Genomic DNA, 14,940 nt, shown 5'->3' on the forward strand with positions numbered 1-14,940 from the left:
ATACACTCACATGGTGCAACATTCAAAAGGTGCAAAAGGATACACAGTGAGAAGTCTCCCTTCCATCCCAAGATAGCATGCAGACTGTGACAAATGAATTTACTATATTTCTAGTGTATGGTATATCCTTGCAAAAGGGGGTGGGGGGAAAAGCTGATCTAAGTGACTTTGGAAAACAATATTTTGTCTGGAGACTATAAGGCTAAAGACAAAACTGTACATAAATATTGTACTGTGCTTATAAATTTGTTTCTCACAGAGGCTGACAATTCTGAAAGTAGTTTATTAGCTACACTAGTGTTGAAAAGAATAATAAATGGTATAATAGATCATGGGAACCAGGTTTCTCACTGTCAGAGAAACAAATTACAAATAAGCAAGGGCGAAGGCTAGAATGAACCCTGTGGCACTAGATTAGAGAGGAGACTAATATGATCTTATGTTTAGTTTAATATATATGGTTAGATACAGACATAATGATAATATGTGTGTATACATGGGTTAGAGTACATACATATATTTCCCAGCTCTCTCTGCTGAGGAGGGCCTAGAAGCAGTGACACCCCAATAGCAATGAGCACAGTTACACCCAGATCTTGGTTTTTAATACTATTCTCCAATAAAAGGAACCAGGGCTTCTTGGAGAAAAGGCTGATTCAAGGGTTGGGGCAGGGAAGTTACAAGATGAGCCTGAAGTATTTTGTAGTGCCAGAAAATAAGAAAGCACTTAAAAAAATAAAAGGATGGGGCATGTCAAAGGGACACTGGTGCCAACCTAAAAAAGCTCCCCACGGCCAAAGATAGAAAATTTTAGCAACAAAATAACCTAGTATTGGGGCTTCCCTGGTGGCGCAGTGGTTGAGAGTCCGCCTGCCAATGCAGGGGACACAGGTTCGTGCCCCGGTCCGGGAAGATCCCACATGCCGCGGAGCGGGTAGGCCCGTGAACCATGGCCACTGAGCCTGCGCGTCTGGAGCCTGTGCTCCGCAATGGGAGAGGCCACAACAGTGAGAGGCCCGTGTACCGCAAAAAATAAAAAAATTTAAAAATAACCTATAGTATTGGATTATAACCCAAGGCATAAAATATACATGAGCTTATGCTGATGTAAACAACTGAATAAATGAAGAAAAGAGAAGAGATGAATCTTCCTTAGAATAACTCCAAATAACATAGATAGATAAATACTCTCCTAGGAAATGAAGCTTAATCTCCCCTTTCCCCTTGACTGTGGACTGGACTTAGTGACTCCCTTCCAAAGGAAAGAGTGTGGGAAAAGAAAAAATAGTAACAGTATGTATGGTGCAGAGACCTGCTGACACTACCTTAACCAAGTGATCAAAGTTAAAATCACCAGTGATAAGTCATGTTGATATACTGTACCTATGATACGATGTTACGAGAAAGGCACCTCACCTCTATGCTATTCTTTCTCCAAATCCATACCCCCAGGCTAAACATGAGGAAAACATCAAAGAAACCCATATCAAGGGACATTCTATAAAGTACTTCTTTAAAATACCAAGGTCATGAAAAGCAAGGAAGACTGAGACACTTTCACAGACTAGAGGAGACTAAGGATTCATGATGGCTAGTTGCAATGTGGTGTCCTTAATTGGATCCTGAAACAGGAAAATTACATTAGTGGAAAAACTGGTAAAATCTGAATAAAGTCTAGAGTTTAATTAAGAGTAATATACAAATGCTAATCTCTCTTAGTTTCGACAGATGTACTATGTAAGATGGTAACGTTCAGGGAAACTGGGTGAGGGGTATACAGGAACTCTGTACTGTCTTTACAACCTTTTTTTAAATCTAAAATTATTCCAAAGTGTAAAACATTTTTTTAAGTCTACCTCTCAACCCCCAGCTACCCGTCTCCCTCCCTAGAGACAACCAGTGTTACTAATTCCTTTCATCTTCTAGAGATATAAATAAATACAAATAGAAATAATTCTCCCTCCCTTTAAAAACAACGCTATCTACATACTATATACTATTTATGTACACTCTATTTATGTTCTGCTTTTAAATCTTGTCCCACTATCTGTATAAATACACAGGTTCCTCAGTCTTTTTTCAATTTTTTTCCTAAGTAGTTACAGAGAATTCCATTATGGATATACTATAACTTATTTAACTTGTTTCTTTTTTTTGAATTTTATTTATTTATTGTTTATACAGCAGGTTCTTATTAGTTATCTATTTTATACATATTAGTGTATACATGTCAATCCCAATCTCCCAGTTCATACCACCACCGCCACCACCACCACCCTCCCCGCCACTTTCCCCCCTTGGTGTCCGTAGGTTTGTTCTCTACATCTGTGTCTCTATATCTGCCTTGCAAACTGGTTCATCTGTACCATTTTTCTAGATTCCACATGTATGTGTCAATATATAACATTTGTTTTTCTCTTCCTGACTTACTTCACTCTGTAGTTTCTAGGTCCATCCACCTCTCTACAGATGACCCACTTTCATTCCTTTCTATGGTTGAGTAATATTCCGTTGTATATATGTGCCACATCTTTATCCATTCATCTGTCGGTGGACACAGGTTGCTTCCATGTCCCAGCCATTTGTTGTTTGCAGTCATTTGCTATTAGTATCATTCTGAAATGAAAAAACTTGTACATGCATTATTTTTCACTTTTACAAGTATATAGGATAAATTCTGAGAAGATTCCCTGGGTTAAAGCCTACATACATTTGTAATTTAAAAAGTATTTTCAAGTTGCCTTCCATAGGGACTTCTCTGGTGGTCCAGTGGTGAAGACTCCGCGCTTCCACTGCAGGGGGCACAGGTTCAATCCCTGGTCAAGCAGTTAAAATCCTGCATGCCCCACAGGCGCGGCCAAAAAAGGTGGGGGGGTGCTCCATAAAAGGGCTGTACCAATTTTTACTCCACCTACAGTGTTTAAGAGTGCCTTAATTCCACGCACCATCACCAAACATAAGCGTGATACAAAATGTTTGATCTTTGCCAGTCTAGTATGTTAAAAACCAACGTTTTGGGGAGTTGAATTTGCATTCCTGTTAATATGGTTGAGCATCTTTTTAAATTGGTTGTTGGTCTTTTTTTCTCAATGGCTTGTGGAAGTGCTTTTTATATTGGTAAAATAGCCCTTTGTTATAAGAATTGCAGGGCTTCCCTGGTGGCGCAGTGGTTGAGAGCCTTCCTGCCGATGCAGGGGACGCGGGTTCGTGCCCCAGTCCAGGAATATCCCACATGCCGCGGAGCGGCTGGGCCCGTGAACCATGGCCGCTGAGCCTGCGCGTCCGGAGCCTGTGCTCCGCAATGGGAGAGGCCACAACAGTGAGAGGCGCACGTACCGCAAAAAAAAAAAAAAAAGAATTGCAAATATTTTTTCCCAGTTTGTCTTATGATGTTTGTTTTTGCCTTGCAGAAAATTCAATTTTTTTTTAATGTAGCTGATTTTAACCAATCTTTTCTTTATGGCTAAATATAACTACGTTATACTTAGAAATGTTCTCTTGTGTTTTTTTCTTTAATCCATTTGAAATTTACTTTGGTGAAAGATTCCGAGCCATTGGTTTTTTTGTTTGTTTGTTTGTTTCAAATATTTACCCAATCATGCCAACACCATTTATTGAATAGTCTGTTTTTCATTAATTGAAATATGATTTTTAAAATCATATTCTCATGTATTTGTGTCTCTTTCTGTATTTTCTATTCTATTTCTGTACCATTGATTTCTTTGAATATGAACTCACACTACACTGGTTATTTTTTGTTTTTTACTTTTATTATTATTATTTTTTTTTGCGGTACACGGGCCTCTCACTGTTGTGGCCTCTCCCATTGCAGAGCACAGGCTCCGGACGCGCAGGCTCAGCGGCCATGGCTCACAGGCCTAGCCACTCTGTGGCATGTGGGCTCTTCCCGGACCGGGGCACGAACACGTGTCCCCTGCATCGGTAGGCGGACTCTCAACCACTGCGCCACCAGGGAAGCCCTAATTATGTATTATTTTTTACACAGTAACTTTCTCACTGGTTCTTTAAAGTTTTCACCATTCAGATATTCACATATATATATATATATATATATTTTTTTTTTTTTTTTTGGCTGCGTTGGGTCTTTGTTGCTGCTTGCAGGCTTTCTCTAGTTGCGGCGAGCAGGGGCTACTCTTCGTTGCAGTGCGTGGGCTTCTCATTGTGGTGGCTTCTCTTGTTGTGGAGCACAGGCTGTAGGCGCGTGGGCTACAGTAGTTGTGGCATGCAGGCCATAGAGCGCACGGGCTTCAGTGGTTTTGGCGTATGGGCTCAGTAGTGTGGCTCCCAGGCTCTAGAGTGCAGGCTCAGTAGTTGTGGCACACGGGTTCAGTTGCTCCACGGCACGTGGGATCTTCCCGGAGCAGGGATTGAACCTGTGTCCCCTGCATTGGCAGGCAGATTCTTAACCACTGAGCCACCAGAGAAGTCCCCACATATTCACATTTTTTGTTAAGTTTATATCTAGGTATTTTTCTCTCTCTTTCTCTCTTTTTAAATTTTTATTTGTTGCTATTGTAAATAGGCTCTTTTTTCCTTTGTATAATTTTTTAGGCTATTGTATGTGTGTATGTGAAAGTTCTTAATTTCATATTAATTTTGTACCTAGCCACCCTAATGAATTATTTTGTTTGTAGTATTTTTTTCATTTATTTCTCTTGGATTTTCTAGATAAACAGGTTACCTGCAAATGATATATTGACTTTCTTTTCAATTTTTATACTTGGAGCTACACACTTGAAGTGTTACAGAAATGCCTTTCATGTAGGAGAGGCTCTTGGCAAGCACGGTGGGCCCCATGGTGTAAGCCCTAGGGTAGGCAAAAACATTGGTAATTAGAGCCATTGAACCCTGGGATGGAGTTTTATTTTTGTTTTTTCAGATTTCTTTTTCTTCTTTCCTTTAGATGTGAAATCTGGAAGCTATACGGTGTTACAAGTGGTGGAAGCCCTTGGGTAAGAGCCTCTGCTCTAGAATACCCGTCTCCAGCCCTGGCGCTGCACTCTGAAAAAGTTATTTTGTCCTGAATTTCTCCTACTGTAGCCCAACACCCTCCTCCCCCTCCCATATCAGTACCTCAGGTTAAGCCAGTGTTTCTCCTGAAAAATGATTCTTGCCATCTGACTGAGGCCCCTAAGGAAGTGTTGGGAACACCGCCTGTGGGTCACATTAGCTCCTGAGTCAGCCCACAGGTTTAGGCTGAGATGGGTGGTTGAAAGCCATCAACTGTTAGTTAATTAGAGCTGGAACTCCTCTTCTGCTTCTTTAGACCCACCCTCCCCGATAGGATTCTAGTCAGCCTACATCTGACTCAGACCTGCTGTGAGCCCAGCCTGGGGAGTGGTCAAGAGGCTGACCTTGCACCAGGTTCCCTACTATAGGAAAAGGCTTGGAAAAACAGCTGGAAGACCAGTGTTACCACCAGATACTCCAAGCTCCAGAGGAACTATATGCTTGTAGTCTAATGTCTGCTTTCCTCATATTTCGTACTTGGTAGACCATTTAAATTGACAAGTCTTAGTAGCGAAGGTTGTTAACTGTCGTGGCTAGCATGTCTTCTAAAACAAAAAACTAGAAAATTGGGGAGAGGGTGGGGGAGTAGGTCACTATTACGCATTTTTCCCACATAAGAGACCTTTTGGCCTTTCTCCTCATGTTGTTGTGGCCTTGGTCCATTTTTTTTTAAATAACAGCTTTATCGAGATACAATTTATCTATCATAAAGTTCACCATTTTAAAGTGTGTATTCACAGATTTGTACAACCCTTATCACAGTCAATTTTAAGACATCTTCATCACCCCAAAGAGAAACCCCACGCCCATTAGCAATCACTCCCCATTCCTTTCTCTTCCTAGCCTCTGGCAACCACTAATCTACTCTGTCTCTGTGGATTTGCCTATGCTGAAAATTTCATATAAATGGAATTATACAGTAATATGTAACCTTCGTGATTGGCTTCTTTCCCTTAGCATAATGTTTTCAAAGTTCATCCCTGTTGTAGCAAGTATCAGTACTTCATTTCTTGCTGAACAATATTCTGTTATATGGATATACCACATTTTGTTTAACCATTCATCAGTTGAGGGATATCTGAGTTGTTTCCACATTTTGGCTATTCTGAATAATGCTGCTATGAGCATTTGTGTGCCTTGGTCCATTTTTAAATGCACAGTTTTCTACTTCTACCTTTCTATAAGTTCCTATCCTAAGGATCCTGTCAAGAGTGAGCTTCTTTTTGCCCCATTACCCCTAGCTATAGATACTCTTAACCTTGAGGTTTCATTCATGTATCCTGGCCAGTTCTCTTTCAGAAGTCTTCTACCTCCGGCATTTACTTAGATTCCTTCTGGTATGTCTAAATGTGATTTGTTTTGAAGATAAATCACCTCCTTGTTGCTTCAGCCTAGGTCCTCCCATATTAATAATCCTAAATAGTAAAAACCTTAACTCTGACCATCTTACTTTATAAACTTCCAGTTATAAAGACCATAATGGTCTTCCAGTTATAAAGACGATATGGTCCCTAAGACTATAGTGGTTGCTTTAACAGTGATATATTTATTCTCCTCCTGTTTTGGTAGAAGCTGCAGCTGCCAGTCATCTCTTGAGCCCTGTGGTTAGCTGCTAAGCTCTGTTTCAGAGGAATGTCACAGTTGTATGAGAAGGAGTAAGCCCCATGCCCAGTCAGTGCCTGGAGATGGACACTTCTGTTGGCTGTGGTGTCACATATGCCTCTAATGATGCCAGGTCAATCTGGGGATTGGCCTTAGTGTTGTCTGTAATGCTAAGCACCTCCAGAATACCTTCCTGGGCTGGCTTCCATGCCCAGGGGGTGAGTATGACTAATTGCAAAATATTTACTTCGAAAGTTTGAACTGGGTAATGTCAGGCTGTCTCTATCTTACTTTACCCCAGGTCCTCTCTAGAGAATCCAGAACCCCGAACTCGGGCACGAGGAATCCAGCTCTTGTCACAGGTGCTACTGCAGTGTCACTCCTTGCTCCTGGAGAAGGAAGGTACTGGCATCGCTAGTAGGAGTGCTGAGCCAAGGCCTTGCTTGTCTCTTCAAGCCAACTTTACAGGGAGGGAGGGAGGGAGGGAGGACATAAGGTGTCTATGAACTCCTAATTCAGGGTCTTCATTCCTCACTGGTATATGTGGCAGAGAAGATAAGAATTGACACAAGACACATGGATTTCAAATGTAGCCTTAGACAGTTCTTTTCAGTATATCTTCCCCTCTTTGTAAAATGGACAAAGTAGTGTTTCATAGATGGAGTGGAAAAGTAATGAAATATCAAAGTGTTTTGAAGTCCTGAGGAAAAAAGCCAACAACTTATTTATCTTCTATAAAGCTTTATTAGCATCTAGCCATGCCCATTTATTTACCTATTGTGTATGCTGCTTTTATGTTACAGTGGCCCAAGTTGAGTAGTTTTGACATACTATGTCCTACAAGCCTAAAATATTTACTGTCTGGCCCTTTGAGAAAAGTTGCCAACCCAAGTTCTGTAGAAAGGCAGTTCTCGGCTTGAGAATGGGTTTGATTGTGACCTAGTGAGAATGGATAATAAAAGATGTTCACCTATTTTCCTGACAGATCAAGGAAGTCACCCTCAAATGGGAGGGCTTGGGACATATCTCTCGGTGAAGGAGAAAATTTGTAGTGAAGCCCAATCAGGAACAGCCCTTATAAACTTTGGGAAGGAGCAAAACCGGTGGGCCCTCCTCCAGCCTGTGTAAATTAACAGCTGAATTTCTGGTCTGTGCAGTGGTACACTTGATCCTATTCTATGAGAACCGGCTGAAGGACCATCATCTTGTGATCCCGTCTGTCCTGCAGGGTTTGAGGGCACTTGTGAGTTCTTTATTGTATTACATACCATGTTTGCAGGAACCTATTTCCAGTTAATTCTCTCCTTCCCCTAAGAGGGTGAGACTTCAGGTGCTTCAAAGCAGATGCCCAGGTGTGGGACTAAACTAGTCTCAGCCAGCTCCACTTCTGTTTTTAGTTTGTAGAGTAAAAGTATCCTTTGGGGACTAGAATTCAAAGCCAAACTGGAAGGAGCTGCAGAGACCTAATCAACTTAAGAAAACGGACCATGTTTCTCACTGTTAGCACTTCTTCCCAAACCTGGATGTTGTGATTCCCACTGTAGCTAAATAGCCCTGTTTAGGCTTGTGTCTTGAAGGCTGTGCTAGAATTCCCTCTGTGCTCACACTTCTCTTCTCCCCCAGAGCCTGTGTGTGGCCCTGCCCCCAGGGCTGGCTGTCTCCGTGCTTAAAGCCATCTTCCAGGAGGTCCACGTACAGGTGAGTGATAACAGTCACCTTGGTATTCTCCTCTATCTCCCAGCCATTGACATAACTAGAATTAGATGGCAAAAAAATTGCCTTCTAAGTTCTGAACTCTTTCAGGTCTTTGACCATGTTCACATGCTATCCCTTGCTACTGTATAAAGAGAGCGAGGCATGCCATTATGTCTGACCTGTGTCCTCTTACACTTAAAGTAAGGCATACAGCAGACAGGTTTTGGTTATCGGTTCCACTGCTGGACTGCTGGGCAATAGCCATATCCTTTCTCTACATTTCCTCTGAGGTTCATCTTATACTGGTGTAAAGAGCACTGTCCACTTAGAGATTGTGAAGCAGGAAGTAGTTTTGTCAGCTGAGGTATTCCTTGGGCACTTTCTTTACTTACTTCCTGTCTCTCCTACCAAGTCCCTGCCACAGGTGGACCGACACACAGTCTACAGTATCATCACCAACTTCATGCGAACCCGGGAAGAAGGTAAGAGGCAAGGCTCTCTGGAAAATCTGAAAAGTGAGCGCATCTTTTTTTTCCCCCCATTACCAGGACTCATTTTAGCCCAGGGGTGATATAGAAGAGCCAGTACTTTGAGAGGATGATAAAGGGAAACTGGGAGCCACTCACTCCCCAGGAAAGTAAAGGAAGGGTGGAGTTTGAGCTGATGTTTTAAATTCTTACCTCTGTAACAGTTATGTATCGTTGCACACCTTCTCTTCACTGAGAACTCTCTTGGAATAGGAAAACAGGGCCTGCTCTGGTAGGCAGGAAAGGCAGCGATAGCAGAGGGAGAACACAGGCCAGAAGAAAGCCCAGCTTTCTATCCCATGGGACAGTAATGATCTTGTTCTCTCCTCTGCAGAGCTGAAGGGCCTAGGAGCTGATTTCACCTTTGGCTTCATCCAGGTGATGGATGGGGAAAAGGATCCCCGTAATCTTCTGGTGGCCTTCCGCATCGTCCATGACCTCATCTCCAGAGACTATAGCCTGGGTACACCCTTGTAGCCTTGAATTAGCTGGTTGGGGCTTGTCAGATGAGAGGCTTATAAGTCCTCATTCTTTCTCTGTTGCCTTAGGACCCTTTGTGGAGGAGTTGTTTGAAGTGACATCCTGTTACTTCCCTATTGATTTTACCCCTGTAAGTAGTACCTTTCATTCATTCACTAATGCAAATATTTGTTGAGTGTCTGTTATGTGCCAGGCCCAGTTCTAGGCCCTGAGTGTGCAGCGGTGAACAAAAGAAACAATCCCTGCCCTCAAGAACTTAACGTTTTAGTAAACTGGGAAGTGGAAAAACATTTGCCATGGGAGGAAGGGTTCAATTCGGCAGGTATTTGGGAGACTCCTTGACAAAGTATGTAGTGCTTAGAACTACAGGATTGTATAACATGATTCATGTCCTTGAAAGTTGAAACATTTAAGTAACAGTAAGAGATTGTGGACCAAAACAAGTGGTGTTATAATTGTTCAAAGAAGACAGAGTTTAGTGTGAGCTAGAGTAGGCAGGAACTGACTTCACAGATAAGATAGGATTTCAGTTAGTTTCTGAAGGATGTGTAGGATATGATCCTGGATTCTGAGGGTGCATCTCAGGCAGTAGAAACAAATTGACTAAACAAAGACGACACAGTTGAGCATAGTGTGTACAGGAGGTGTTTGCTCTGAGGCCCTCGGACCTTCCTCCCACTCTGCATCTTGATTTTCCTTCTTTTTCCAAATACTCAGGGTCTCATCACTATATGGGTATGCATGGGTATGTGTACTGCAAGCATTAGTGATTTGGAAAAAATGAAAGGAGTTAATACCACAGCATACCAAACTACATTGGAGCATTGACTCTCACTGCCTTTAAAGATACACAGCCATTTTTGCCATAGGGAATTTCTTAACCAGCTTATTCTAGTTGACATCAATTGCTTGGGACCACCTCTCTGATATTCTTTTCATCTCTTTTGTAATCAGTATCCCTGTTTCTTCTCAGAAGAACTTAAGCCTTTTAAATAGGGACATCTGGCTTTTAGTGTAACAATTTATGTTAGAAATATTCTTTATGGTCTTACCAGTCTGTTTTGGCCATTTGCCATCCTCATAGTGGATCACATCAGTATAAGTGTTGGTTCCTATCCTGTGTGTAGGGGTCAGCAAACTTTTTCTGTTAGGGCCAGATAGTTACTATTTTAGACTTTGGAGGCCATATGGTCTCTGTTGAAACTCCTCACCTCTGCTGTTCTAGCACAAAAACGGCCATGGACACTGGAATGTGGTACAGTGGCTATATTGCAATAAAACTTTATTTATAGACACGGAAATTTAAATTTCATATAATTTTCATGTGTCACAAGATACTATTCTTTTGATTTTTTTTCAACGACTTAAAAATGTAAAAACCATTCTTAACTTAGCCATACAGTCTTAACTGGTTGCTTCCTATTCTTAATGCAAAGTAGACAATCTTCCTTTACCATCATCTAGGGATTCCTTTGTCTTTTCTCTTGGATCGGATCTCTTATCTCCTGGGTTTATGTACTTCCTCTTTTATAGTTTACTCCCTCATTTTGGTGGTGCACATCCCTTATTAGCTTCCCCAGTGTGTAAAAAGAGTGAAACATTTTTAGATTTTTGTAAATCTAGAATGTCTTCATTCTTTCCTCCCACTTATTGACAATATGGGTATGAAATTGAAGGCATTGCTACATTTACCTCGAATTTTCAGTTGCTGTGAGGAAGTCTAAATTCTTTTTGATTTGCAAAACTTTATGGTCACTTTTTTTCCTCTTTTCTGGAAGCTTTTAAGTTTTGATTATTTTCCCCCAATATATTGAAAATTCACAATTATGTGCCTTTGTACGGGTCTGTTTTTATGCATTGTATTGCGTACTTGGTAGGTCCCATCAATCTGGAAACTCATGTCCTTCAGTCCTGGGAAGTTTTCTTGCATTCTTTCATTGATGATTTCTTTCCCTCTGTTTTCTCTGTTCCTTCCTTTTGGAACTCCTATCAATCTTCTGTTAGACCTCTGAATCTCCTACTTTTCTTTCATATTTCTTTTTTTTTTTTTGCGGTACGCGGGCCTCTCACTGTTGTGGCCTCTCCCATTGCGGAGCACAGGCTCCGGACGCGCAGGCTCAGCAGCCATGGCTCACGGGCCTAGCCGCTCCGTGGCACGTGGGATCTTCCCGGACCGGGGCACAAACCCGTGTCCCCTGCATCGGCAGGCGGACTCTCAACCACTGCGCCACCAGGGAAGCCCCCCTTTCATATTTCTTACCTCTACCTTTTTGTTAGTTTATAAGAAAATTCTACAATTTTATCTTGTCTGTCAGTCAAAGTCCAGGCATGAAAACAGAAACCACTTTGGTATTTAAAACAGAAATAATTTAATGCAGGAAATTGTTTATACAAGTTGTGGGAAAGCTGAGAAGCCAAACGGGATAGTGAGGCAACCTGTCAATAGCAGGAAGCCGTTACCACCCCTAGGCTGGAGGGACAAAGGGAAGAGTTGATGTTACTGGACCTCAGGGGCTGAGAGTATGACAAAAACATAGGCCTATCAGTAGGAGCTGGAGCCATGGAGGAGATGCTGCCAATGCTGAAAGCGCCCACTAAACTGGAGAAACGGGAAGAAATGCCCTGGGTTTTCCTTTCCTTCTGACCTGCATTCTTCTACAGGTGCTTCCTGTTGGCTGAACCCAGGCCATTATGGGAGCCTGGGAAATGGAGCCTGCAGTGGTCAGCCCAAGGGGTGGCTCCGAGGGCAGAAAGGCCCGGGACTACCACATCTCCTATTAACCCCTTCTACTGATTTTCTCTCTCATTTCTGCACTCATGCTTTGAATTTCCCAGGACCTTTTTTTTTTTTAATTAATTTTCATTGGAGTATGGTTGTTTTACAATGTTGTGTTAGCCTCCACTGCACAACAAAATGAATCAGCCAGACACATACAGATATCTCCTTCCTTTTGGACTTCCCTCCCATTGAGGTTACCACAGTGCATTAGATAGAGTTCCCTGTGCTATACAGTATGTTCCCATCGGTTGTCTATTTTATACGTAGTATCAATAATATATATGTGTCAATCCAATCTCCCAATTCCTCCCACCCCACCCCTTTCCGCCTTTGTATCCATACGTTTGTTCTCTACATCTGTGTCTCTATATCTGCTTTGCAAATAAGCTCATCTGTACCATTTTTCTAAATTCCACATACATGCGTTCTACGATATTTGCTTTTCTCTTTCTGACTTACTTCACTCTGTATGACACTCTCTGGGTCCATCCACGTCTCTACAAATGACCCAATTTCATTCCTTTTTACGACTGAGTAATATTCCTTTGTATATATGTACCACATTTTCTTTATCCATTCCTCTGTTGATGGACATTTTCCCAGGGCCTTTTATTGTCATTTTTGATGATCTCTTGAACGTCTTTTGTTTTGTTTTTTTTAATATTTATTTATTTGGCTGTGCTGGGTCTTAGTCACAGCACGCAGGATCTTTGTTGCCACATGCGGGATCTTTAGTTGCACCATGCAGGATCTTTTAGTTGTGGCATGTAGACTCTTAGTTGCGGCATGCAGGATCTCGTTCCCTGACCAGGGATCGAACCCGGGCCCCCTGCATTGGGAGCTCGGAGTCTTAACTGCTGGACCACCAGGTTAAGACTGGTGGTCTTTTTTTCTTTAGCATTCTGTTCTTATTTAATCCATGAATGAGTTACTTTCTTACTGTTTTTGAAAACTCCCCACATATGTGGTCTTTGTTTCCTCGAAGTTTTTTTTTGTTTGTTTTTTTGTTTTTGGTCTCTATTTCCAGGTTAGAGGCTTTCTTCAGATATCTGGTAATCCTTGGGAGTTTGCACATGTTTCAAAGTGAGAATTATAAAGTTGAGTGGAAGCTCTGAGCACAGGGAATGGGCTGGCTGAGGATGAACTTCCCTGTATAGTGGCTTACATGGACAGCTTGGGAACCCCCAGTGTATTCTTCCTCTTGGGCTAGTCAGGTTCTTCTAGAAAAAGACCTTAGATCAGCCTAGAGGGAGAAGTCTGGCTACAAGCAAATAGGGCTGGAAGGGGTTGGAAAATCTCAATACTCAAAACTGTATCACTTAGACCTCTTTTTTTTTTTTTTTTTTTTTCCTGCCGTGCTGTTCCCCAGTCAGGGATTGAACCCGGGTGGGCCCTGGTAGTGAAAGCACTGAGTCCTAACTACTGGACCACCAGGGAATTCCCACTTAGACCTCTTTTGATTCAGCACCCAGGCCCTCAGCTGCACCTACGTCTCTAAGACTAGACCTCTGTCTTACCCTCTCTAAAAAATTAAACCTCCAGATTCTACTGCAGCTAGGGAGGACTTGGGAAGCAATCTCGGAGGTCAGATTGCTTCTCCAACCCCACTCCCAATTCCAAAGGTATCTGGTACTTGTGGTTGCGAAGCTTTTTGAGGAGACTGGTGTATATGGGAGTTCAGCATTCCCCAAGCCTACTGAGGATTCTGTTGTCTTGGCTCTGCTAAGTCATTTTCTTCTTATCCATCTGCTTTTCACCTTCTACAGTTTTGTTGCTAACATCCCTCATCCTGTTCTCTTCAACCTTTAGCTTTATAGCTTTTAAAAAAAAAGAAAAGAAAGGAAAATCCCTTTACTGTATTTTTGGTGGGGTTTCTAAAGAGAAAAGGAAAATCTGATGTATGTTTTCATTGTGCCTTGTTGACATACACGTGGCCAACAGGCACATGAAAAGATGCAAATCAAAACTACAATGAGGTATCACCTCACACCTGTCAGAATGGCCATCATCAAAAAGTCTACCAATAATAAATGCTGGAGAAGGTGTGGAGAAAAGGGAACTCTCCTGCACTATTGGTGGGAATGTAAATTGGTGCAGCCACTATGGAAAACAGTATGGAGGTTCCTTAAAAAACTGAAAATAGAGCTACCATATGATCCAGCAATCCCACTCCTGGGCGTATATCCAGAAAAGATGAAAACTCTAATTTGAAAAGATACATGCACCCCAGTGTTCATAGCAGCACTATTTACAAGAGCCAAGACATGGAAGCAACCTAAACGTTAATCAACAGATGAATGGATAAAGATGTTGGGGGGGGGGTGCGTGTGTGCGTGTGTGTGTGTGTGTACACACACACACACACACACACACACACAATGGAATACTACTCAGCCATTAAAAAGAATGAAATAATGCCATTTGCGGCAACATGGATGGACCTAGAGATTATCATACTGAGTAAAGTAAGACAGAGAAAGACAGATATTATATGATATCACTTATATGTGGAATCTAAAAGTGATATAAATGAATTTATTTACAAAACAGAAACAGACTCAAAGATATAGAAAACAAACTTTATGGTTATCAAAGGGGAAAGAAGGTGAGGAGGAATAAATTAGGAGTATGGGATTAACAGATACATACCACTATATGTAAAATAGATGAACAACAAGGATTTACTGTATAACACAGGGAACTATGTTCAGTATCTTATAATAACCTATAATGGAAAAGAATCTGAAAAATATATATATGTATATAAGTGAATCACTTTGCTGTACACCTGAAACTAGCACAATATTGTAAGTCAGCTATATACTT

The 14,940-nt window shown here is 41.7% G+C and overlaps 1 protein-coding gene across 2 annotated transcripts in view; it reads left to right on the plus strand.

Moving 5' to 3' along the window:
- Positions 1–14,940, plus strand: part of MMS19 (MMS19 homolog, cytosolic iron-sulfur assembly component) — a 33,586-nt gene that overhangs the window by 6,822 nt on the left and 11,824 nt on the right. For both annotated transcript variants that reach the window (XM_081228775.1, XM_081228776.1), the window contains exons 2-8: positions 4,925–4,973; positions 6,935–7,035; positions 7,791–7,876; positions 8,257–8,331; positions 8,741–8,810; positions 9,190–9,318; positions 9,404–9,465. In XM_081228775.1, coding sequence (XP_081084901.1) covers positions 4,925–4,973; positions 6,935–7,035; positions 7,791–7,876; positions 8,257–8,331; positions 8,741–8,810; positions 9,190–9,318; positions 9,404–9,465 — 572 coding nt within the window. The remainder of the gene's footprint in view (positions 1–4,924; positions 4,974–6,934; positions 7,036–7,790; positions 7,877–8,256; positions 8,332–8,740; positions 8,811–9,189; positions 9,319–9,403; positions 9,466–14,940) is intronic.

This window comes from Mesoplodon bidens (assembly GCF_964165515.1).
Source record: "Mesoplodon bidens genome assembly, chromosome: 1".
Classification (NCBI taxonomy): Eukaryota; Metazoa; Chordata; class Mammalia; order Artiodactyla; family Ziphiidae; genus Mesoplodon; species Mesoplodon bidens.